Here is a 25,826-nt window from a genome sequence, read left to right as displayed (position 1 = left end):
TAATGATTCTAGAGAAACTAGTACCACTTATGTGCCACTTTTGAGGAAGGATGTTAGGAGCTCCACAGCTTTTTACTTGTGCCAGCTTGGAACACGAAAATGGGTCAGCAGTTCCGAGATCTACTCCTTTGCTTTGATGAGAACCGTACCCGAGGTTCCGTGTTTCAGCTGCTTTCCTGACTTTCAGGCACGACCACCAGGAGGTCAGAACACATCCGAGAAGCAAGATGAGCGCATTTCCTCTCCGTCCGCCGTGCCCTCGGTCCAACACCGTCTGGGAAGCCAATGGGGGAGCCGAGGGGCAGATCAGCCAGCTCGCTGCCGCCCGCCGGGGCACGGCTCGGCCCCTAGGGCTGGCGGGGGTGGTCTGAAGGAGGGGAGAAGCAGCGAACCAGCGAGCGGCGGCCCGGGCGGGGCGGGCTCCTGCCCCGAGCCGCGCGGAGCCGCGGCCGCGCCGCCAGCGCTGAGTGCGCGGAGCGGGCCCAGACCCGGCCCGGCCCGGCCCGGCCCGGCCCGGTGAGTCTGTCCGCGGCCGCGGGGAGCCGGAGCGCGCCCGCGCTGCGGGGGATGCGGTCGGGTCGGAGCGGCCGTGCGGGCTGCCCGCGTTGGTGTGGCTGTCCCCGGGTTCTCCTTACGGGGTAACTTTTGTTCCTGTGCGTGATCTCCGTCTCGGTGGGTACCGGGGCACGGGCAGGGTCGGGCCCCTGGGAGGGGGTGCGGTGCCCACCAAAGTTCCTGCAGGGCTTTGGGCATCCCTCTCCCTGCAGCCCAGGCGGGGCCGAACGCGGCGGGAGAGCGGCGCAGCCCCTCGGGGGCTCGGCGGGACCGAGCCGAGCCAGCAGAGACCTCTCGGCCATCGCCCTTTGCTGGTGACACAGCCCGGGTGTCCTGGGGCAGCGCTGACCTCGGACATGCACCGTCCATGCAGAATGCATCGCTGCGCCTCGCTGCGTGTTCGATGTTGGGCGGCACGGGTTTAAAACTTCTTCTGAGATACACAACGTCTCACTAAAGAACACAGAGAGAAGGAGTGAACCTTTCAGTGGAGCTGGAGAGATACTTTCAGGAGAGCTGCTCTTCGTGTGTGTAGGCATGTTTCTGAATGTGGCCAGCAGGTATTTGTAGCTCACAGCAGAGTGAGCCAGGATTGTGACACTGGAAGTCAATGGGCTGTAAAACTGATGTGCAGAACACGAGCCTTACTGGCCTTTGCATCTTCAGCTTGGCAGTCTCCCACTGAAGCAGTTCTCTTGGGAACTGCTGTGCTAAAATTCTTCAGGAAAATAGGACATGTTGCTATTGGCATCTTTACGTGGTCAGGCAAGATGAGCAGTGTTTCTAAGTGAACATTACTATTCATATGTTTTAATGAGTGAGGGCTGTAAGCCTCGCCCATACCCTGTGCATGTCCTTCAGGCACAAGTGTTTGCCGTGATGCCAGGGAAGAACTTGAGCTACCATGAAAGCAGCACTTGGATGGGAGAGCCACTGTGGTGCAGCATCATGTTGTGTGAGGTTGTTTTGTTTGGTTTGGTGATGATGGTAATGTTCTTCTGCAGCTCTGACTAAAGTGATTCTGGCCACCTTCATAGCCATCTGCTTTTAAAATCAGATTTTCCGTAGTATAACTGAAAGGGGTTCTCTCAGTCCTCAAACAAAAGTAGAGCATAGAAATTAGGAATAAACGCTTCAAGCCTTCTCTTCAACTTTGTTTTCAGCACAATAGATGCTTCATGCTGCTCTCACTTGGGAATTGTACATATTAAGTGTGATTGCCACACATGTAAAGAGAGGTGAATTGATTTCCCAAATTCAGAGAACCCGTGTGAGTACTGGGACCAATCCTGAGGGTTTCTTGGCTCCTAGCTGTTGATGACACTATTTTTTGCTTGCATGACTTGTGTGTACAGGACTCAGTGATCTGTGTTCACAACAGTGGCATCTGCAAAGAAGAAGTGTCCTGTGCACACCAAAGGCACTGAATTTATTTATCAAGGGCCTCACCTATCTTCCTCTTTTTGTTGCTTGGAGCATTACTATATACTAAGAGCACCTTTTTTTTTTTTTTTAAATTTTTTTTTTCTTTAATACTTCTTTCCCCCCTCCTCAAGTCAGACTAAATAGCCCTGGTCAGGGACTGAGGAATTTGGTTTTCCTGAGTAATTGTTTTGGGCCAACTGATGACTAGGGCAGCCAAAAGCTGTATGTCCTGCTCCCGTTTTGTTTTTTTGTTGGTGCTATCCATGGCAATAAGGGCTCTGGTGTGTCTGCATGATGTCAGAGAGGGATGCCAATGCTTGTGATTCTTTTTGCATGGCAATGACTAACATGGGAAAGGAACCTGATCCACAGAAACCTAACACTGGTGTTTCACAAACTGATCTCACTAATTTCAGAGGTTTTTTTTTTTAAAGTAAAACTGTATGGTTTTCCAAAGGACAATTTTAGTTTGGCTTTTAGAACTGTCTACCTGTTGGCTGTGGTTTCAATATCTTGGGCTTGCCTGCAAATGAATTAACACAGTAGATGAGCTCCATGAAGAGCCTGCATGAGTCTCCCTGCTGTCCTGTGCTGTCCTGTCCTGCTCGCTCTGCTCTGCAGAATTGCAATTGCAATCTGTAGCAATGGTGCAATGGAAAAGGAAGCTGAAAAAAGCTTCTGGCTTGTTCCTTTAGATCCCCTTTAAAATGGACTGTTGGGTAGGCCAGCTTTTTCTCTCCCAAGTGTTATTACAATCCATTTATACTAGGGAAAAAGCAGGTTTGCTGCCAGGCAGCATATTTTCCATTGAAACTTGTAATTGTTGGGTGGTGGAGAGAGGTAGAGACTCTGGTTTCCAGGCTGGAGGGAGAGAGCATGGCCAGGGTGTGCACTGGGCAGCATTGTCATGTGCCCAACCATGAATTCCAGGTTTTGCAGGGATGTGGGCTCAGCTGTGTAAGCAAAACCTTCTTCCTGCTCACTCCTTGGGGCGGGCAGGGAGGCAGGTGGCCAACCTCCAAGCAGCTTGAGGGATAGAGAGCTGGCCTGGGGTGTAGCTGCAGCAGGACTCTTTTTTTGGCTTGTTTATTCTTACACACACACACGCACGTGGGCCATGCAAAGTTGGCTGAGCCAACCTTGACCAGCAGCAAAACAAACAGCTTTTAATGCCATCACCTGAAGGCCAGATCAGCTGCTGAGCTTTGCTGGAGCAGGGACAGCTTTCATTTCTGTCAAGGAGAGGAGGCTCTCTATAGGGCTGGCTCAAACAAACATTGTGCTAGGCTGCTCAGACTTCCTTATGGAAGCAGTGTGAAGGAGGCTTATGCAAGAAAAAGACATGATTTGAGGTAACCAGCATGGCTTGACTGAGGGCAAATCACACCTGACCAATCTGGTGGCCTTCTATGATGGAGTGACTGCAATGTTTGGCAAGGAGAGACAGATTAATGTAATATACCAAGACTTTGGTAAGACCTTTGACATGATATCCTCATTTCCAAGTTGGAAAGAAATTAATTGGACGTCAGGCCAAGTGTAAGATGTTGCACCTGGTTTGGGGCAACCCCAGATATGAGGACAGACTGGGAGAACTCATTGAGAGCATCCCTGTGGAGAATGTCTTGGGGTCTCTCTGAATGAGAAACTGGAGCAACACAGCAATGTGTGCCCGCAGCCCAGGAAGCCAAACATGTCCTGGGCTGCATCCAAAGCAGCATTGGTGAGCGGGTCAAGGAAGGGGATTCTGCCCCTCTACTCCACTCTGCTGAGACTATACCCACAGTGCTGCATTCATCTCTGAGGCTCTCAGCACAGGGAGGACGTGGGACTCTTGGAGCAGGTACAGAGGAGGCCACAAGGATGATCAGAGGGCTGCAGCACCTCTCCTATCAAAAGAGGCTGAGAGAGTTGTTCAGCCTGGAGGTTCTGGAGAGACGTCATTTTGGACTTCCAGTACCCATAAAGCTTAGTCAAGGTCTCTCCAACATCTATGAACAAATACGGAGGAAGACCCTCACTTAAACACTCTCTTTTGAGACTTAAAAATTATCTTAACAAGTGAATTGTATGTCCCACAGCAGCAGTTCCTGCCCAGCATTTAATAGCTCCTTTCCTCCAAGCAGACACACCTGCTCTACCTCACTGGCTCTGAGCCACCATGAGACCAGGCATTGCAGGCCCTGAGGGTTTACAAATACCCACTGGGATATTGCAGTGCAGAGCCAGACCTCTGGGGCTTGGGTGTCTTTCTCCTGTGTTCAGCAGTCTGTGCTGCTGCTGGTGCTGTTGTGGCACTGGTTGAGCAGAGACACCAGCAGCCCTGCAAGATGGGAGGGCTTTGCAGAGCCCATTTGCCCAATTTGGCCTCACAGTGGAAGATGGAAACAGAGAAGTGAAACTGTGCACACTGTCTGGTCAAAGCAGGTACGTGGGAGGAGGGAGGTGAATTGAAGGAGTTCGGGAGAGCAAGGATGCGTCACCCTGATGCTGAGCCCTTAAAATGGGCTTCAAGCTCAGCTCAGCCCACACTGATAGTTTCATCAGGCTTTGGATGAAGACAGTGGGAAGGTTTGAAGTGGTGGTAGCTGGAAATGAGGGTGGTGCCTTCCTCCTCCCCAGCCCATTTGTGTGCAGCTGGAGAGGAGGAATGTCTCTGTTGTCTGCCTGCAACCAGCTTGTTGGGTTTTCTCCTTCTTGTTGTTTCCTGTTGCATATAAAATTTCTTCACTTCTCTATCCTAAAATATTGTAGTTTATCTTTTGTGGTTCTGTGTTTCACATCTTCCTGTGCTCTTACCCTTGCTTCCTGCCTCTTCTGTTTTCTGTTTCTTCCATTAGCTCTGTAAACCCAACTCCCCGAGCAAGTATTTCTACCTTACAAGCTGCTTACAGCAGCTAGCTGCCTTTTCTAGACAAACCAATCCCAGACAAAACTGTCCCAGCCCTTGCACTTATGCTCATTTGACCCTAATCCTTTTTAAAAGGAAAGTGCTGGTGGGTGAGGATGGAGTCAGAGGAGGGAAGTCCTTGCTTGCCGACACCCATGGGAGAAGCAGCATTTTAACTCTACCCTGATCACTTCAAACTGATTATTCCTGGTCTCTTGAGCTTTTATGATCATTTTATTAGATAAGGGGGTGAGTTAATATTTTTTTTTATCAATCTGTAATTTAGATAACTGCATTATGTACCCATCTTCTGCCTGCACTTCCTCATTCATGCTCTTTGTGTTTTGCAGACTTCCTGGCTGTGCTTCAGTGGCGGGTGACTGAATTTAGACCTCTCTGCACCACGGTGATAGTAGTAATGTGAAGTTTAATGAGCACCTGCAAAGCTGTGTAGCAGGTAAGTGCTCCAGGTGTTATTCTTTCTTCCAGATTTTATGTGATTTAAAAAGCTTCTTGATGGGCTCGCACTAGGAGATCTTGAGCCTTGCAGCAAAAATGCTGAAAGGAAATTGGTGTGGCTCATTCTTTAGAAATGTTCCCAGCCGTGAGGTACAGACAGCTTCTTGCAAAGCAAAAGTAGCAATGTTGTGAAGGTTTAATTTGAAAATGGCTTCAGTGTGGAAAAAGTGTTAAAAGCTTCTCGCTTTTGGACTTTCAATATAAAATTGGTCTTATCTGCCTGCTTGGTATAGTTAGGATCTAGTCAGAGAGTGATGGCAGAAGGGAACCACAGGGTCCAAACTGATGCATTTTCTGCTGTGGAGGAGAACTTGCCAGAAGTACCTTACCCAGACTGAGAAAGCAGTACTGGAATTCCAGTACTGGAATTCCCCTCTTCTAAGTGTTAGAGGGAGAGCAGATGTCTGGAAGTGCCTGGACAAGTTCCAGGTGATCAAGGGTGACAGCAGAGGCAGACAAAGGGAGATAGTGCTTTCACAAGCCAGCGGCGTGTAGAGTTTTCATGTTTGTATGAAAACCCCTGAAAATAAACTGAAAGGAGAACTGGGTGAAACCAAGATGTCTGGCAGTGGTGCTGTGTGAGTGTGTGACAGGAGGCTCTACCGGTAGCAGTGGTGGGAGGGCAGGAACTGGAGCTGATGACAGAGGGAGCTGCCAGAGCAGGAGTCCTGGCTGCCACAGCTACAGCTCTGTGTACCTGTTAGTCCATGCACTCCACATGATTTTTTTTTTTTTAAACTTATTTATTCTGGATCTGTGTTGGTGGTGTCTGTTGCCTTTTTCCCATCACAGAGTTCAAACAGCTGCTCTGCTCTAGCAGAGCTCAGCTCAGAGAGTTCCCTGGCATGCTCCTCCAGCCAGTCCCGATCAAAGCTGTGAGAATTGGCCCACTGCCATTCTCCTGTGTGTAAATGAAGCTCTTTCTCTTTTTCCTTTCCATTCACCATGTTTCATTATTGTCCCTCCTCCAGAGGCAGGTTTTTCTGGCTGATCTGGCACATTATTTTGTATCAGCAATAGTTGCCTCAAGGCAGAAATGCTTTTTCAGCAGTTATACGGAAAACATCTGATGCATCCCACTGCCATGTATGTGGCTCAGAAAAACCAAGCGTGATGTTGGCAAGGATGAGGACCATTGCATCCAGCTGTTGCAGAATTTAGGCCCTACTAGGCACAGTCTCCAACTCATTGGGTTATTCTGGTTGCTTGGCAAAGGAAAACTATTGCTGTTCCTTCATTTTTGAAACCAGGGGAAGAGCACGTAGAGAAGGTTCTTGTGCCTGAGCAAGAAAACAGACATGAATTATAAGGTGTCAGCTGAGCCACCTGTGTAACCAACTCATCTTTCCCTGGCCTCTGGGGATGGTGGATGCCTTCAGTTGAAAAGGCAGAGTTTTTGGTAAAACCCAGAAAAAAACGGTGTAAATCAGCTTGAGAGTGCCTTGCTTTCAGTTCTTCCAAATTTCATAGGGTTTGGTGCTGAGTGGTGAGCACCTGATGAGGAGTGGGAGGAAATGGTTCCCACGCTGTCTGCAAGGAGGTGAAGTAGCTCCCTAAGACAAGATACCACCTGCCTGTGGCAGGATCCCAGCAGGGATCCAAACAGCTTGTTTTGGAGAAAGCACATGCAGTGATAAGGAGACTTTCCTGCAGGTAGGGGCAGCTAAGCAGTAGTCTAGACTGCCTTGAGAGGCAGAGATTTGCTGGAAGCTTTTCAGAACAAAGTAAACAGAGACTTGCCAGAAATCATCCAGTGCAAGCCATGCATGCAGGCAGAGGGAAGAAACTCTATTGCTTTTTCAGATCTCTTTTTCCTCCTATTTTTTAAGCTCTTGTAGATTGTTAACACGTACCAGAGGCAGAGCTAAGGAGATGTTCTTAAGCTTAAAATGTCACACTTGATATTCACACTATAATGCTTCTCAGAGGGTCTTCTGTATCTGTGCCCAGATTGCTTTGATCCTAATCTATTTCCTTCTGGATGTTCAGGTGCCTTTCTGCCACTGGTTTCAGAGGAGAATTTGATTTCTAAAGCCCTCTGGGGATTTAGCAACCAAATACCTTGGGACTATTGGAAATGTGAGGGAAAATTCTTGAAGTTTCAGCAGCACACAGAGACCGCTGCACTGCAGTTTGCAACTCATTCATGGTAACTAAAGCTTACACTTGTCTTCCAGTCTTGCAGGGACAAGAATAGATGTCTTTATTTTGGGTAGCTGGAGTCCATCAGTTGACCCTCCCCTCCTGTAACACACAATAACACAAATCATCTGGCACAGTAGGTGACTTAAGGACAGAGCTCTAGTGTGGTCCCATGTAGTGAGCTGGTTATGCTCAGTCTAAGAATTATGGCCATGCTTTTCTGCAGCCAAAATCAAAAGATGGTCTGAAGGTGCTTGGATTATGTTTATCCCACCTTCCTGTTAGTCACAGCTGCATCATGCTCTTGGAATTGGTGCAGGGTTATGATCTCATGCTCTGACAGAGTTACAGCAGAAATGACGACTGGAAGGGATGTGTTTGTGTGCTAAGTCATCCACAACATGTGCTCTCAGCTCAGCCTTGTATTTGCTGCTCGTCCTGGATGCTTTGGGTCTCCCATGTGGAGCTGGAGGCTTTGCTCCTTGCTGAGCTCCTCGCCTGCTGCAGCAGAGGGGGTTTGGTGCCTGTGGGCAGGGGCCCCACAGCCATGACTCACAGTTCCCTGGTTGTAACTTAAGTGAGCCGAGGCTGTCCCTTGGCTTTCAAACAAAGCCTTCCTTTGTTGTGCTTAGGGTATAAAGAAAGCAACCGTATGTGCTCACCCCACACATCCCAAATGAAAACCACGTGGCTTCACAACATTCATATATGTGTGTTTGATATTTCTGCGGCAGCACTGCAAGTTACATTGCTCCTTTCCCCTTGAGTCTTTTTAGAGTTATTCTTCCCAGCATTCAGTTTACAAATTCTTCAGCAAAACAAAGAGCTTAGAGATGTTTCATTTTCTTGGTAAGAAGAGAGGACCGAGCAGAGAGCACATGAAAATGATTAAATAAGAGTGCATGTAGCAATAGCCTGTCTCTTGAGTCATTCCCTTGGGTGGAAATGGCTCTGGATTGGTGGCCATGGGTGCTGAAAGGATGAGCTTCATGGAAATATTGTACGGAAGTGGGGCAGTTTGTTTTCTTGTATGACTTTGTTTTCTTCTGCTGCTTTTTATTTATTCAAACTCATTTTGAAGAGCAGGATTAGCCAGAAGTACTCTGCAGCCAACATATTTTTGTGCATGCGTCTGCCTTGGCAGTTTTTAGGTTTATGGTAAATGAGCCAAGACTGGGATTTCTGCTTCCCAAAGCATTTGTGTTGTTTCTCCTGATCTTTTCTGGAGTCACTAGGTAATGAAGTAAGAGGGTTTGATTCTTCCTCAGAGGCAGTGTGCAATGCACAGTGTCTCTGCTTAGATCAGGGAGTCATCCTGGTGAGGGGCAAGGAAATGGGGCAATGCAGTAAAAGTGTTCTTGTTCTCTCTTTCTTCCACACCCTCTACCCATCCCTGCAGGGGCTTTCACAGTCGTTTGGGTTGTGTTTTGTTTTTTACTTTATTTAAAGAACTATATTGTGTTTAAAAAAAAAAAAAAAAAGCTGGAATTTCAGGCAATGGAATAAAGCATTGCTTTTGATTTCTCTGGTGACGTTTTGGCAACAATGGCCAGCTTTTAAATACAGTTCTTTCCCTATTGTTTGAATACAAACAGCAGTGACTAGTTGGCAAAACAATGGTCCAATATCACACAAACCTTCAGTCCCGTCCAGTGGTTTTGGGTCCTGTTTAAGCAGATACTTGGGCCTGCAGGTTTCCTGACCTATGAGTGTGGCTTTGTCTCTGACTCAAGACAGTGATGGAGTAGAAGGTATCAGATAAGCCAAACTCCCAACCCAAGACAATAATTTATTTTTGCTGTGCTTTTGTTCAGTGTCTCAGTGTGGAAGTGTCTGGTGACTCCTGTGCTTTCTACTGTCTGTAATGTGCAAGTGCTCATCATTCATGACTGAAATGGGATTTTGTAGTTTCACATATAAAATGTAATCATTCTGCGAGTCATGTCTGAGCCCTGCCAACATGTGCTCTCCTGAGATGTGCTGGAGTGCTGTATCCCTGCTGGGAAATCAACTTTCTAATAATGCTTCCACCAATTATTTTAATACAAAGCATTTGTTCCAATGGGTGCACGATCAAGTTGAATGCACAAGGATGCCTATGCTTACCACAGGATGAGGAGAGACAAAGTAACCACTGCCTGATTTAGTTTTTCCACCTTGCTGAGAATTAAGCAGGGAAAAGGAGGGCAGATTTAAACAAACATCTTGGCCATTGATCTTTTTCTCTGCTCACCACCTCTCCCTGAGTGACTACCAGGTGGGATCCATGAGCCATGGCTGCCTGATGTGCAAGGAGCTGTTGTGTGGCTGAGGGAGTGACAGCCAGAGCAAGGCCCAGCACCAGGTGGAGGCCAAGGAGGATCTGTGTAGTGACAGTGCTCCATCCATTGTGGTTGATGCTATCAGGCTTTTGGTGGAGCAGCAGAGGGGTTTGTCCATCTGTGCTGATGAAGGATTGTGCAAGGGATTGGCCAACTATTACCCAGGCTCCCATCACGTTGGGTTGGAGGAGGAGGGTGATGGTAAGGGTGGTAAGCTAAGGGTTTTTTTCTTTGCCTGTCTTTTCTCCTCTTAAAAAAAAATAAACAAAACCAAAAAGAACCCAAAACCAACAAAAGTTTCATCTACTCCGGTTTTCCTCACTTTTAACAGAGAAAACCAAACAAAATTTATTTGGCTTAAAAACACAAAGCTGTCCCTGGCTGTGGTCCTACTACAACAGCTCAATCCGTGGGTGGGAGTCACATACACACTTCCTACCTTTGCCCTCCTGCCTCTCCTGCAGCCAACACTATGTTCCCATTTGTAAAGCCCCTTCTTGGCCATAGCAGAGGGAACCTGAGGCACTCCACAGACTGCATATGTCCTACTTGCTGACAAGAGCTGAGCAGGCTTGCATAGTCAAAAAGCAATAAAAACACATTCAGGCAATGAGCAGGATGCTGAGTAACACACTCCTCATGCTGTTGGCTGTCTCCTGGTCTCCACAGGCACCCTCTCTTGGGTCCAGCCTTGCAAGGAGTAAACAGTGAGTGCCTTGGGAACATGACGTGTCTCTGCGTTATTCATTAGCTGTTAAATTTGCCTTTAATGGTGGCTACTGGCTCCTGGGGCAGGAAAAGGATCGTGTTTTGATTAGTGTCTTGATTAGTGGCATGTTTTGATTAGTGGCATGATACCTGTATGCACTGAGAAACAATGACTTAGAAATGGGCCCAATAAATCCCCACTTACTGATGAAACAGAAAATCTAACACGTGCCACATGTCTTTGGGTTTTGGAAAAGAGCTCTAGAAGGCAAATAGCTCCCTTTAAGCCAGGAAGAATACTTTGTACTGTCTAGGCATTGGGGAAAGGGGGAATGTGGGATTTTATGGTAATAGCTTGTGAATGCACCTGCATACAATGAAAGCTGAGGCAGGACAAGAGTACCTCTGAACATCCTGAGTGCTACTGCAAAAAGGAAACAAAGAATTCATCCTACTTGTACCCACAGTGGGCACTGGAATGTTAGGAGGTCCAAACTGCAGCAAGGGAGTTTTAACAAGGCCTGAGAAAAAGCTTCCTGATGGCAAAGGCAGTACATGACTGGAAGACAGGAGAGAGACTACCTGTGTTTCCCAGGGCCAGTCAAGCACTCCTCTGCTTGGAGAGAAGCTGACAAAGTCTCTCATTTGGAATTAGGGCTGCACAGCAGTTTCTGCTTCCAGAGCACTCTCAGTGCCCTTCCCGTGCTTATTCCCCCTGAACCCGCCTGCCCGTGGGAAGGGAGGGCTATCTAGTCCTGTACACAGGATGAGCATCAGAATTTCCTTGGAAATAGCTGATCTGGTGACCCCCAGGAGGAAAATTGTTTCCGAAAGCACGCAGCAGACCTGTTGGGCAGGATGTCCGACTCGGGCCGCACGACTGACCCTGCTGTCACTGCAGCAGGCCTGGGACAGGATGTCCACGAAAGGCTCATGTTCCAGGCTCACAGCAGAACAATAGCTAGCAGGCAAGTGGCCTTGTCCAACTGCTGTGCTGTGGCCAAGCAGCTAATCTGGGGTGTGGCTTCCAGGCATGGTTTGGAAGGCAGTTGCTCTGCCATACCTGATTGCCATAGTCCTGTGCAGGTTGGTTGGCTTGTTCTGGTTTTAAACATGGTTGTGTTACCAGTCTCAACATCCAGGCCCCTGCACCTCAAGTATTGGTGCATTTGGTCCTTCCCATTTGAGGCTTTGGTAGACAGAGCCCAATTCCACCTGTCTGTACTGATCCAGCTGTGATTGTGCTGGCAGCTGGAATTCCGTACTTTGTCTGTAGCACTAATTTAATGCTGAAAAACAAGTCAGAACATGAGTTAGAGCTGCTGTAGCTTGCACTGTTCTGTCCCAGTCAACATCTCATCCCACTGATGTCCTGCACACAGCTTAATTCATAGGGGCTGAAAGAACACAACAAGTTGGTGCTGCTCAGGCTCTGAATTGGATTTTTATCCCTTAATTTTCCTGTCTGGGCTGTGTGTGCTGCAGCTGACTGCTCAGGAGATGGGAGAGCAAGAGCCTGTCCTGGGTGCGCTGTGCTGTGTGGGTGTGGGGTTGTCTAAGAAACTGCATCTGTCCAGGTTTTGGGCACTAACAATAATACTGACATGCATTTCTATAATTCCCATTTCTCTGTCATTGTGCATTTCTTACAAATCAGAGCTTGCAGTCCCCACTATGAGAAACTATGATTTCTGTCAGTGGTAGCTGCATCATATCTGTGAATACCTGCAGAAGTGGCAGTGATACTTGCAAATTGGAGAAGGATATGGTGCATAACTAAGGGCTTTCAGCAAACTTTTATTCTTTTACTAGATCTTCATATATGCAGCAGTAGCTTTTTTCAGACTAAACAGTCAAAGGGCAAAGGGTAATTTGTTCACTGTTGTACAGCGAGAGAAGGAATCACAGAGCTCTCACAAGCCCAGCCATGAGGAAGCACAGCTGGGCTGGCCTGAAACCCCTCAGACTGAGGTTCACATCTTCCCAGTAAGAAAGTCCCAGTTGCAGCTTAGTGCCTGGTTTGACTTGTTAATCTCTGCAGTCAAAACAAGTAGCAGAGTCCTTTCCAAACCTCAAGGACCTTCCCAAAAAGAGAGTTAGAAATCATATTGGTTCCCATGAAAGTTCTAGTTTCAAAACTTTGGCAGCTTTCAATGAAAAAAGCCTCCCCAACCAGCTGTTTTTTCTATCATCTACTTGAAATAACGTCTTTTCTTGCAGCCTAGCAAAGCAAAACACAATGTAGCAGTCACCTATTCATTGCCTTTTGTGTCAGCCAGACTGCAGGAAGCAATTGAGCGTGTTGTAAGTGATGTCTTGGCGTGTTCCAGTGTAATACTGAACTGCACTCAGTGGCTTGATTTGGGTTTTCCCAATTTAAGAATCAAAGCTTCAGCTTGCTCCTGCCTGGTTTATTGCTGACCACCAGCCAGAGCATGTTTTGCTTACCGTGATTCAAAATCTAGAGGAATAAAATAGATGAAAAAATAAAGCTTTATCAGGAACTCCTGAGTAAAGAAAGGCACTTTTAATGAAAGGGAAATACTTTCCCTTGTCATCAGAGGAGGTGGAGGGTTATCTGGGCTCAGAGCACATGAGCAGCCTGGAGAGGCAAGCTGCAAGCTGCCACCTCTTTCTTTCCTTTGCCAGGCTGAGCAGAGGCAAAAGGTTCTGCAGCTGCGATGGAAAAGGGTGTGAGGAAGGCTAAGTGACATCAGAAATGAAGCACATGTAGCTGGAAGGGACAGGACATTGGGCATCATCATCTCCATGAAGGACTTTGCTGCCCCTCAGGGAAATTCCCTGGGACAGGGTGGCTTGGGAAGCAGCACACATTGCCCCAGGGCAGCAGCTACTTCAGGCTGGTCCATACAAACCCTGTATGAGCTCTGTGATGCTCCCAGGTGAGGAGGAGAAGAAGCTGAAGGTGGAGCTACTGCTGCCTGGCTCTGTGAAGGCTTCTTCTGTGCTGCTTCCCTTTCCATATGCTGTGCTACCTGGACCTGTGCTCCAGGCAAGCCAGACATTAGTAAATTGTGCAGCAAAGGGCTCTGAGATCAGCTAGGGTGAGACCTGGCCTCCTTCTGCTTGTGGCTTCAAGGCACCAACCTGAACTGCATGACAGCAGCATTATCATTCCCCTTCCTCTCTTGGGGCTTCCTGCATCATCCAGGACCTGCTCTGGAGCTGGTCAGGATCCTCCAGCTGGGGAGGCAGCTTCAGGTTTGGAAGGATGAGACCTAACCTGCCTGGGAGCCGAGGGTGGAGAGCTGTGGGTGCTCTTGGTGGACCCTTTGAACATACCAAGTGCTGCATCCTGCAGCAACAATCCTGATTGTTTGTAATCAGGCAACAGAGTGATCAGCTGTTTTTATCTCTCTGAAACCTCACTCCCAGCTGCAGGGTGGATGGTGCCTGCCCCCTCACTTCCCAGGGTTGTACAGAGTGGTCATTAACCTTAAACTTGGTGAAGCCCCTAGTCACTAGAGCGGTGAGTGCCAGAGAAAAGCCCAGAAGAAAATTCTAGTGCCAGAGGCAGGTTTGAACAAGTACATCACATGCTGGGCAGTGAGCAGAGACAGCTTCACATCAAGACAGTGAGGTTTCACATACCCTAGCCCTTTTTCATTTCCCAAGCAGCTTTCTTTGGTCTTCCTGCACCTTTCCCTGCTTTGTGCTCACGGGAAAAAAGAGGGGTCTCTGCATTCTCACCTGGCCCAGGGAGCAGAGCAAGGGCTGCTTTGGCTGCTGGCAGGAGTGACCTACCTGTGACCACAGCACATTCTGGGGATCTTTGGAGTCCCAGGACTGCCACAAGAGGGTCTGCTGAAGGTAGGTAGGATGTAAGCCTATTACTGAATCCAGATACTGTTTATACTCTAAATGGGAAAAAACTGTCAGGGTGAGAAATTCAGAAAAGGTTGCAGATTGCTTTGAGAACTTGCTATTTTAAAACTTAAAAATACCTTTTATTTTTTTCCCCCTATATTTGAAACATTGCTAAATTTGATGTGTAGATTGAAAAATTGCCATTTCTCTTTCTTAGTCTCAAGCCTGGAAAGGTTTGGACTCTCTTCCCTCCTCCCCACACAAAAGCTGTCTCAGCCTGAGCAGGCATAAATATTTTTATCAGACTTAAATAGCTTGGGCTGAAGTTAAAAGCAAGGGAAAAGAGCAGCCTTTGTTATGGGGAATGCTGGAGCGCCATAGCAGGCAGTGCTACTGGTTTCACCTGTATTATTGAGTCTTTCATATTAGCCAGGAAAGCTGTGTCTGAGAGGTGTGGGAATGCTCTGCCCGTACCACCCTGGGCAGGCTCCACTGACTTTGGCCAGCATTAGCCTTAACTGAGGTTAATGTTCAGCTTCATTTTCTGGAGTGAGGAGCTGCAGTAGCAAAAGGGCAGTTTTGGCCAGCAGAACTTGCTCTGGGCTGAAAACAGACATGCCTCTTGCAAATCAATGTGATCTGAAGATCTTTTCACTTCCAGTTTCCAGAGGATGATGCCTGTAGCTGAGGGAAGAGGTTGCTGCAAAATGAGCTGGGGTATCCTAGAATGTCAGTGTGACCCAGAGTGAATTCACCTGAGGCAGCCACTGATGGACCAGGGGAGGTCTGGCCTAACCCCTGCTGCTGGCAGAGCTTTGGGGCAGGTAACCTGTGGCAGCAGTGTGCCCGTGGGCAGCTGGACATGAGAAAGAACATCCCAAGGAAGTTGGTTGTTTCAGCCTTACACACCTCAGAAGTAATGTGGTAACAGTAAGATGTTTAATCTGCAGGGACAGTGGTCTAGCAGAGCAGAGCAGTGATGTCATCCTGGTCAAGACTGCAAGAAGGAGGCACCTGGCCCCCAGCCATGTTATTTTTAAGCTTGGAAGGCACATGTGGTCTGCAAGAGGGTAGCACTAAGGAAAGGAACTCACCAGCACTTCCTGCCCTGCCCCAGCAAACTGATAAAGCCCTTTGCAATGCAGGGCGACCCCAGTTTATTTTGAAAATGTTGCCAGGCGTGGAGCTCACAGAATAACTGGAACACCCAGATTTGGGCATTAATTCGGCTTTAATTCATTGCCTGATGAATTAAAGAGTTAATGTAAATGTAAAAAAGGACAAGATAGGGCCGCAAACTATATTCCAGAGCAATGTCTGCATAAGAACATTCATTTATGCATGTGCATGGGATCTAAAAAAAGGGTAGCTGGTAAATGTTACACAGGGAGGGGCATGGAGCATTATCCTGAGCACCGTGTGAATTTTCTTGCTGCTTGGACAATGCATCTCAGTCCTGTTCCCTTCCCTTGTTATTCTAGTCCCAGCCCTCTCATAAGCAAAGATAATTGTGTGCTGAAGGATACAGTTCCCATGTACAGTAAATACTCACATTGAGGAAATCCAGGTTCCTGCAATCAAAACTAGCAGTTTGTTGTGCAGTTACAATAACAAGGTCCACTGGGGTGGATCTATCTTTATTGTGTGCCCTGTAGATGCATAAATGAGATTGCCAGAGATATTTTCCTTCTTGCCCAGATGCTGGGACAGCAGGATTGCTGTGGCACCAGAACATGCTGGGTTCAAGCCAGGAAGGAGCTATTCCAGGGGGTGGGAATTACAGCCCTGAGCTCCTGGAGCACACAGAGTGCCTCACCATCTCTTGGCTCTCTGTGAAACAGCTTCATTCCCACAGCAGAATTACTTAGAAATGAGATTGCTATTTCTGGTCTGATTGATGAAGTATGTTATTGGTAGACTTTATTTCTGTAACAGAAACCCTTCTCTTGCAAGCACTTTTGAGACATTAAAGCAGCTGTCGTAGAATTTCCCAGCTGGAAGAAGAACTATCCCTGCTTGTACATCTTGTCCTCCTGATCTTCCTGTGCTAGGTCTGAGGTGATGTTGCTAGAAAGGGGGACTGGTGAGCTTCCGACATCACAGCAATGGGTGACAACTTCAGATTGTACTGCCCTGAGCAGGCTCTTGGGCTCTTGACAGTGATGCCAGCCCTCCAGAGTGGGGCTGGGAGAAATGCCAGCTAGGAGGAGACAGCCCAGGCTTTAGCCTGAGCACCATCTAGCCCAGCCCTTTAGCAGGCCTTGTCACCACCAGGCAGAGACCCTGGCAATGGGACCATGTCCCAGAAGATGGGGAATTAAATCCTTTCATTGTGAGCCCCGTGGCACAGAAAGCTTTATTGAATGTGGGGTTGGAGCAGCAGAGCCAGTAACCACACAAAGCCACTCCAAAACACCGTAGTGGTCTCAGTCATGCCAAGGGCCTGTGCAAGGGCTGACACACAGGACTGCTGCTGGCACATGGCTGGGATGTGGCTCACAGCCTCGTTGAGGTCACTGCAAATAGGAGTGAGCTGGCTGCAAGCACAGCTGTTAAGGGGGTGCTTGGGGGAGATGGCTTAGATCAAAGACGTAAATGAGATACTAACGTACTACTACAGATCAGTAGTGTGGTAAGCACCAAAAATAAGCAGTCTGATGCCTTTAGAACCACTGGGCTAAAGGAAACCCTTTCCATTTTAGCAGAGTCTCTGTCTGTGCCCTTTTTCTGGGAACTGCAGTCATGAGCCATCCTGGGGGCCAGGAGGGTTTGCCACAGCCTGATCCTGATGGTGCTGAAAGGCAGGAAGAGCCTTGCCTGTAATGCCTGCTTAGAAGCACAAAACTGTGCAGGCTTGTTCCCTGGTGCAGCTCACCAGCAGAGCAGTAAAGGTTGCCCTGATCCAGGCAGGCTGCAGGGGTTCCCAGACATGCTTAACATGGAATGTAGCCAGGACAGACCTGCCCATTCCACTGCCACTTCTGAAATATTAACTTTATGTGAGGAAAAGCCGTGCTCATCTCCAGTCCTGCTTTTATACAGCTGGGGAGGTTCTGCCTGCTTCTTTCTTTCCTTTTCTGTCTGGGGAATTTTAAAGGAGAGGCAAAGGAAGGACATGCCCTTCCATACTGCCTAAGAGCATCATAGTGGTTGACAGCAGGAAGTGCCTTCAGAGTTCTGTTTTTCAAAGTTCATTTGATAAGAGCCACTTTCATCCTCACCATCAACTGATAAAAGCCTCTTTGGGAAGCTGGTTGATAACTTGCAGAAATGGGTGTGCACTTAGTGGTTTCTAGATTCAGGCATTTTTTCCAGGGCTGGAAAGGATGTCAAGGTTCTTACTGCAGTGGGGAGTTTCTCTCATTTTTGCACCTGAGGGAATATATTCCAAATCATGGGTCATTTCACTTTTCTTTCTCTTCCAGGGAAGGAACTGCCATGCCCGTGGGACTCTTCCGGGTGTGCCTACTGGTGATTACAGCTATTGTCAACCACCCACTCTTCTTCCCTAAGGAGAATGGCACTGTCCCCGAGAACACAGAAGAAATCATCCAGAAGATGAAGGAGCGGGAGGAGAGCCTGCGGCTGGAGCAGCTGCGCTTGGAGCAGGAAATCGCAGACCAGGAAGCCACACAGAAGGCTCTGGAAAAGGCTGCAGTGGCAGTGGAGGAAAGCAAAGAGGAAAAGGTCCGATGGGATATGTGGACTGCCCTCTCCATGGTCATCTTCCTGCTGATCGAGCTCTGGAGGCAGGATTTCCAGGAAGGGAATTGGCAGGACATAGGAGGAGAAGAAGATGACATGGCAGTCCTGGGGAAAGCATTTAAAGGAGTGGCCTTGCCCGACAAGGCTGTCCTTGCCAGCTTCTATGAGAAGCGTATCCTGGGTACCACTGGAGACATGGCCAGGATGCGGGAGATGGTGGAAGGCTTTGCAGATGACCTGCTGGAGGCCTTGAGGAGCGTTTGTAACCGGGATGCTGACATGGAAGTGGAAGATTGCATGGGTGTGGGGAGCATGTATGAGAACTGGAGAGTGCGTAAACCCTTCGTCTGTGATCTGATAGTGCCTTTTGCTCCCCCAGAGCCTTACTGCTTTCGCTGCCAGACCTGGTGCTCTGGTGACTCTTTTCCCCCAGATGAACAAGGTTATGGCACTATCAAGGTGTGCAGGGCAGATGAGGATGCGACGGGTTGCATCTGTGACAAGACTAAACTAGGGGAAGATATGCTGTGCCTCCTCCATAGCCAGGTCAGTAGTACCAGGCCCGGCAGTGAGATGGAAGACCTCCTGTGCTTCAAAAATACTCAATATCTGGATGCCGACCAAGTCATGAAGTGGTTCCAGATTGCTGTCACTAAGGCCTGGAACAGAATCTCCCACAAATACGAGTTTGACCTTTCCTTCAGCCTCCTGGACTCGCCAGGAGCCCTGAAGATAAAATTTAAATCGGGGAAATCGATTGCCTTCAACCTCACCCCTGTGGTGCAGTATGAGAACTCTGACGTTTACTTCATCTCCCACTTCCCTTGGAGCAGCCTGGCAGCAGACATCCCCTCCAGCACCCACTGGTTTCTCACCTTCGCAGTGTATGAGAGGAGGTTCATCCAGCTGGTCTCCAAAACACTGCCTGCCAATGCCTGCCACGTCAGCTGCCTTCAGATCCTCTCCTTCCTCCATGGGAAGCAGTGCAGCCTCACAGGTCCCAGCGGGCTCACCAACTACCACCTGAAAACAGTGCTGCTGCATCTCCTGCAGGCACGTCCCAGTCAGGACTGGGCCCCAGAAAAGCTGGAGGCCCGCCTACAGGACATGCTGAAATTCCTAGAAAAATGTTTGCATGAAAAGAAGCTTTATCACTTCTTTATTGGCAATGGGAAGGTACCAGCAGAGCTGGGTTTCCCCGTCATATTTCAGAGGGCTGAGCCTCTCAACCTTTTCCGTCCCTTTGTGTTACGCAGGGACATTTACAGGAAGATGGTGGACACGTTCCACGAGATGCTCAAGAACATGTCTGCACTGATAAATGAGTACACAGTGCACATTCCCCTTGCACACACCAATGGGATTCGTAAGGAACGCCTTTAGCCAAAGCCAAACTCTAAGCACAGGTCCAGAGGGCAACTCTCTGAAGCCTCCTGGAGACAACTGACTTTGCCAATAGAGCTTCTTGTCTGGAGCTAAACCAGTCCTGGGCCGTGGTTCCTGCTGGAAGGAAGAGGCTATGGGGGGAGAATAGGGAGAAACTGGAAGATGTGCTGTTGAACTAGGTTTCTCTTCCACTGCTGTGCTTGGTTTTATGCAGCTAAGAATATATTTTTTCTATTGTGCCTCATGCTACAGCAGTGGTGAGCAACAAATATAAGTAATTTATTCAGATGCCTGCAATGCAAATGGGGATGGGGGTGTGATGGTGGCCAAATACTTCATTTCCTTCAGAAGGGGGGAGATAAGAACAGGGTGGAGGAATCAGAGACAGGATCTTGGGATCAAAGGAGCCTGTCTGCTTGTAGACAGCAGGAGCTCTTTCACCAATGGGAAGTGCAGCATAAGTCTCCATGCTGGTGTGGGGAGGAGGAGGGTCATGCACAAGATCTGGACTGGATGGAGATCCTTAAATAAAGCACAGCTTCAAAAAGGAACTGTAGTTAAAAAAAAAAAAAAAAAAAAAGAAGAAAAGGCTTTCTCAATTGGACTTACAGCAGTCACTTAAATGACTTGTCTTGTCCTTCAGAAATACCCCTGCACAATTTTTCTCCTGTGGGAGGATGTAGCAGAGCAGGGTCTGTGTCATCAGATGATTTCATTCAAGTCTTCCATGGCAACATGGCTAGTGGTTGCCTGTCCATTTTGTATGGATCAATGAACAGGAACCTTTATTTATTATCTTAGATAAAAGAAACACCACTGCTGGGTTCTGACATTTTGGGTTGTCTGTTTTCAGTTCCAGCCTAAACTATTATGATTTTATGACTGCTGTAAGTTTTGCTTTCCTAAAAGAAGCAGTTCTCCAAAATTATCCTGTAATGAAGCCAATCTCAGAAGTCTGGTAGCAGGAGTGAACAATCACCCTCCAAATGAGAGTGTGACTCTGTGCACATGGTTTTAATTAGGCCAAGGCCAGCAGGGAGGAGAAGGAAGGGATGAAAAAGATGCAAATGTAGTATATCTGGGCAGTGCTGCTTGCAGCTGCCTTATGATCCGTGTTGCATCCCTTCTGCTCCACATATGCAGGCAAAAGCTACTTTTTACATTCTCCTCAGTCTTTTTAAAGACTGCTGCTCTGAGGAGCTGTACTAGTAGACTGTAATCTGCTGAGCTGGGATTGCAAAGAAGGAGAGCTGCTGCAGGCTTACAGGCCAGGGGAGAATCTTGAGGCATGTGATAAAACAAAACCAAAACATTGCAGAAATGGAAATGCCTGAAATCCCACAGGAAGCATGTTAGTGCTGTGCCAGGGGGCTGCCCAGCCCAGCCCCAGCAAGGTGTCTTTGCTGAAGGAGAGGACTCAGGAGATCCTCACCCTCCTGAGTGCGGGGTCCAAACCAGGGCCCCGGTGCATAATTGCTTTATGCTAGTCCCAGAAGCCTGGCCTCCAGTGCTAGGAGGCCTTTCCTACCATTTTCTCACTCTAAAATTTCCTGCGAAGTTTTACACTAGGGCTTCACTTAATCCTGTTTACAAGAGGGTGGTTGTTCTGTGAGGTAAGACCCATCAGGGATGCTTTTACCATCACTCCATATGTCCCTTTTTATCAATCCTCTCTATCACATCAGAGAGACGATTCAATCCTGTATCACTGCTGGAGACAACATACAGCATGAAGCTTGTTATCCAGCCTTATCCAGTTATCAACAGTTATCAGCAAACTCTCCATAGACATGTCCTCTCTTCACTTTTCCTGGTAAAAACTGTTTTACCACCTCATTGGTGTCTGCTCTTCTCTGTCCTGCCACCACTGAGGGACACTTCACACACAGAGGCAGAGAAAGCTGTAACTCCTGTCTCCACACCTGGTTTATAAGAAGGCACAGATGGTGACAGAGCTATGCCCAAAGTGCTGCCTCCCTTGGCTTTTATTACCACAGGTAGTTAAGTAGGATCTCTGAACAGAAAGTAAGGGGTAGGTAGGAATGGGGGAGAAGAGGCTGGTGAGTAATGCCAGTAAGAAAAAGTCTTGGATCATCAGTGCTTGATTCAGCATCCTTGGTGATGAGTGCCTGGGAGATGGCCAGGAGAGCAACAGGGCAGGACTAATTGCTGACGCTAAGGAGTGCTGTAAATCCCTGGCTTTCCTTAGTACAGCCAAGAAGGCTTTCCCCAGTAGGAAAGAGAGCAGGAGCAATCTCAAAGGCCGTGGCAAGCAGGTAGTGACAAGCAGAGGTATAGGGAGGGTGGGTCAGTACTGCAGCCTGGAGGCTACCTCAGAAGCTGTGTAAGTCATTTGCAAACCCAGGTGACTTGCCATTTTTACCTGCCCAGATTTACTACAAAGTGCCTGTAGCAGACCCAGCTTTACATGGACTGCTGGCAGGCAGGTCACACTGGAGCAGTTGTGGTTGAAGTTGCTTCTAAATGTGCTCCCAGCCCAGCCAGAGAGAAATTAGAATTTCACTGCCATTTCCTGTCAGGAGTCTAAATTTAGACTGTCCAAAGAACAGAAACAAATTTGTGACCCAGGTCTCTCAGGAAATGACATTCAGAGTTGAAAAATAACATTTATATAAGGTTGAGCAGGAGGAGCCTGAGAAGAAAAGGCTGTTAAACAGAATAAGGTAACTCCCCTATTAAAATGCCAGAACAAAGCTTTGCAACACCAGTTGCAACGGGCTTGTAAACGTGCCCAAACTAGTCTTTACACAGCCCCAAGCACTGCTGCTCAGACTACAAGGGAACCTGAACTGATAAGTGGATTGAGTCTTTTGTTCTTTGTTTTCTGTACTTGTATGCCTGTTCTCTCTTATGCCCAAACTGACCCTGAAGTATTCCCATGGGGTTTAGCTGAACAGAAGCTGGAGCTGAGTGAAGTAATTTATGGATTTAATTATACTGAAAGCAAATTGCTTGGCTTGGTTTTCCTACATGCAATATGCTCATTTTGCCCTGAGCACCTTTAAAATGATCTGAGGGGACCCACTTTTACCTGTTGGGGGAAATGTTATCTGTGATTATAAGTTGTGCTCCAGTCAGACTCAGAGTGGAGATCTTCCTTGCAAAGGAAAGGTACAGACATGTCCCATCAGAGGAGAGGCTGGTGTGACACACTTTTCTTGGACCACACCTCTGCCATGGTACAAGGAGGCCATGATGTGAAGCACATCATTCCTTGGACTCCCTTGTCTCTCCTGGATCAAATCTTTGCCCACCAAATACTAGCCTATTAGTAAAAATCCCATGCTCACATTTCACAAAATAAGGGTTATAAGACAATTCAGCTCCATCAGCTGCCAACCAGTAAAAAAAGAAAAGTCTTAAGACATTTTAGTGTTGCCCATGAGCAGTTCTGCCTTGATTGAAATCTGAGTGGGTAATCATAGGAAGCAGCTTTAAAGGATGGGACTAGAAGTGAGATTTTGCAGTTTAAAGTAAAAAACGTTCTTTTAAAACCAAACTGCATATGGCACCTGAGTAACAAACATTTCTTTGGCAATGCCTGGATCTCTGTGAGACATCCTAAAGAAAAGTAAACAGCTTGTCCTGGACTCTCAATACTGTTCTTGCCATTTGCTAACCAAGTGAATTCAACAGATGAACTTCAAGTGCCTTCCACTGGTTTCCAGCCACTCCCTGAGCCCTCAGCTTGTGGTTTTAATACTTTATTACAGGCTCTGTCAAAGCAATGGAATTAGTGGTGAGTTGATAGCAGCCACTGATCTACAGCATAGCCTCAGGAGCCATTTGCCTTTAGAAATGTCTTGGTCTAAGGTTATTACTGCTGTACAGGAGCTAAATGTCTTCTGAGGGGAGGTGTTGGGTGTTCACTGTTAAGCAGGCACAGAAAAGAGATACTCTCTTTCCAAGTTGCTCTGTATACAGGTATATACAGGGGTAAAAAATGTAGTTTAGAAAAATGATTTAAAATTTTATCCAGTATTCAAGCAGCAGGATTTGGTGTTTGCTCACCAGCCATTTTTGATGCAAAGTCTTTGTAGTGTTTTCTCTGTGGTGAAGAAATGAGACTTTGGGCACCTGTAACAGCTTTGCTGCTGCTTAGTGAGGAATTGTCTCTCATAGGACCCTACCTGGTAAACAGCTTTATTTATTACTTGTCTTTTTTTAGAACTGGGTGGGGGGGCTCTGTGTGTAACATGTTAGCTCAGAAGCAGAACTGTAGTACAGAGATGAATCTTGGCAATGCAGCCAAGATGGGCAGTAACACCAGAACTCTCCAGACTAAGGTCTTCCTTGATTGACAATGCTGTATTTAAATTGCTGCTTCTATAGCGGGACACTGTTCAATTTGTATAGATCTTCTCATGCAGCTTTATTTATAATAAAGGAAGTCTTGTACAAACTCTAAATGAACGTGAAGTCTGTTTTGTTTCTAGTTCCCTGCAAAATATTCCTAAGAGAGCAGAAGGAAGGAGTTGGGGATGTTTCCAGTGTGATACCAGCACAGTGAGCCCAGCAGCAAGAACCCCTGGAGAAAAGATTCCAGAATAAACTGCAACACGAACATAAAGTGGGATAGCTATCCCAGAATAATGCCAAGGGATGTCATTCTTCTTGAGAATATGAATCCACAGGAAATCAAAGTAATTATTCTGAATGTGTCTGCTCAAAAACACACTTTTGTGGCAAGCTCTAAATAATGGTGATAGATTTTGCCCTTATGGGCTGAACAAGAAATCTCCTGAATTTCCATTTCACCCAGAGGAATCCTCTTTACCTGCTTATTTTATGGGTATCCACAGCCAAGTTCAGCAACCACCCACCCCCTGCTTAACTCCTTTGCCTGGTTTAAGGTAATGGCACCTCCTTGTTAATATTCTAATATACTCTGGCTCTGGAAGCATACCCAGAGCTAGTTATTAATTCATATAATAAGAGCACTACTGTTTCCTTGGTAAAATGTCTTCCAGCCCCACAGAATGCCCTGCACACCTTTAATAACTCTGCCTTCCAGGGCTCACTGGGGCTGAATCAGCACTGTGTAGGTCTGAGAAGCAGCTGGCTTAAGAGCTGCTTCAAATCTACTTAGCCAGAAGTTAGAATTTCCCTGGGTCAACCACACACTGCTGGAAAGGGAAGTCTCTAGTCCAGGATCATCAGCAATTTTGGTTTGGTGCAGCTTTGTTACGGCAAAAAAAAACCAAAAAAACCACCAAAAAAACCCAAAACAAACAAACAAAAAAAAACAAACCAAGCAAAAATAAACCCATCCTGCTTCAAAGCTATCTGACTAGCTCAGCAACATTTTCTCCATTGAACTCCTGATTTTCTAGAAGACTTTTTTTCTTTGCTTCAATTTACTGCTTCAGTGTTGCTGTGGAACATAAAGGCTAACATCCCTAAAAAAACCCTTTTTCAGAATGGCAGTTGGCAGATTTTTGAACCATGCCATGACCATTATTGCAGTATTATCTGTCACAGAGTAAGCAGAGCAGAAAGAGAAAGCCACCCACTAGAGATTGTTTTTTAGCTTAAAAATTTATCTAATGACTTTTTACCATTCATGGGGTAGCTGTAAGCAAAGACACAATCTCCTTTATTTCAAGCAGGTAGAAATACCTGTGCTAGAAAAAAAAAAAAAAAGAAAAAAAAAAAAGCAAAGCAACCTCAGAGGATATGGCAACTCACAAGCGTGCTAACATGAGTTCAGTAAGGTGCCAACCAGTAGGGGTCAAACTGGTAACACTGTTGTCAGAATGGGATGCTGCTCAGGATTTGCCCACATATTGAACAGGTTCCATCCAGTCTGCTCAACTCTGCATCATGGTTTATTGCATGCAGGACTAAAAGCTAACACAGGTCTGTCCCCAAGTGCCACTGGACCAGGATCAGATTTTGAATTATATTTAACTGGATTCTATTTGCTTGGGAAAAGGATGTCTCAAGGTGTTGGGTCATGGGGTTCAACCAAACATGTGAGCTGTTGCATCCCTTCCAAGTAAAATTCCAGGCAGTCCTGTCTTTTTCTAGAATAATAAATTCCTTATGGCAACATAAACTAGGTTATTTTTAGCAGTCGGTGTGTTCACACATCTGGGCCAGGGGGAAAGAAGGCCTATGCTTTCATCTCCTTCCAAATAGCTTCTGAATCCATCAAACCACTTTCAGTCAATTTGACAGAGCTCAGAAAAACCTCTGATAATCTTTAAGCAAGCAGGCAAATGGACAGGAGACAAAGACTCTCATAATGCTTCAAAAGCACAAAAGAGGTATCTTAAACGTTCCCAGTGCAGTAAAAGGCAGCAGGTACTCATGTCCTGAAGAAC

At 47.1% G+C, this 25,826-nt stretch overlaps 1 protein-coding gene across 5 annotated transcripts; it reads left to right on the top strand.

Moving 5' to 3' along the window:
- Window positions 1-241: 241 nt before the first annotated feature.
- On the top strand, window positions 242-23,909 carry ITPRIP (inositol 1,4,5-trisphosphate receptor interacting protein). 5 transcript variants are annotated; one of them, XM_072931235.1, is made up of 3 exons: window positions 242-516; window positions 5,221-5,327; window positions 17,814-23,909. In XM_072931235.1, the coding sequence occupies exon 3, from the start codon at window positions 17,827-17,829 to the stop codon at window positions 19,474-19,476; it is 1,650 nt and encodes a 549-aa protein (XP_072787336.1). In that variant the 5' UTR covers window positions 242-516; window positions 5,221-5,327; window positions 17,814-17,826; the 3' UTR covers window positions 19,477-23,909. The 5 variants fall into 5 exon arrangements, with proteins under 5 accessions (XP_072787336.1, XP_072787337.1, XP_030132224.4 ...); XM_072931236.1 differs by having other exon boundaries at window positions 242-638; XM_030276364.4 differs by lacking the exon at window positions 242-516 and adding an exon at window positions 529-672.
- Window positions 23,910-25,826: the final 1,917 nt, after the last annotated feature.

The sequence above is a fragment of the Taeniopygia guttata genome, chromosome 6, assembly GCF_048771995.1.
Source record: "Taeniopygia guttata chromosome 6, bTaeGut7.mat, whole genome shotgun sequence".
Classification (NCBI taxonomy): Eukaryota; Metazoa; Chordata; class Aves; order Passeriformes; family Estrildidae; genus Taeniopygia; species Taeniopygia guttata.
The sequence above is the reverse complement of the archived record's forward strand: the minus strand, read 5'-3'. Positions and strand labels throughout refer to the sequence as shown.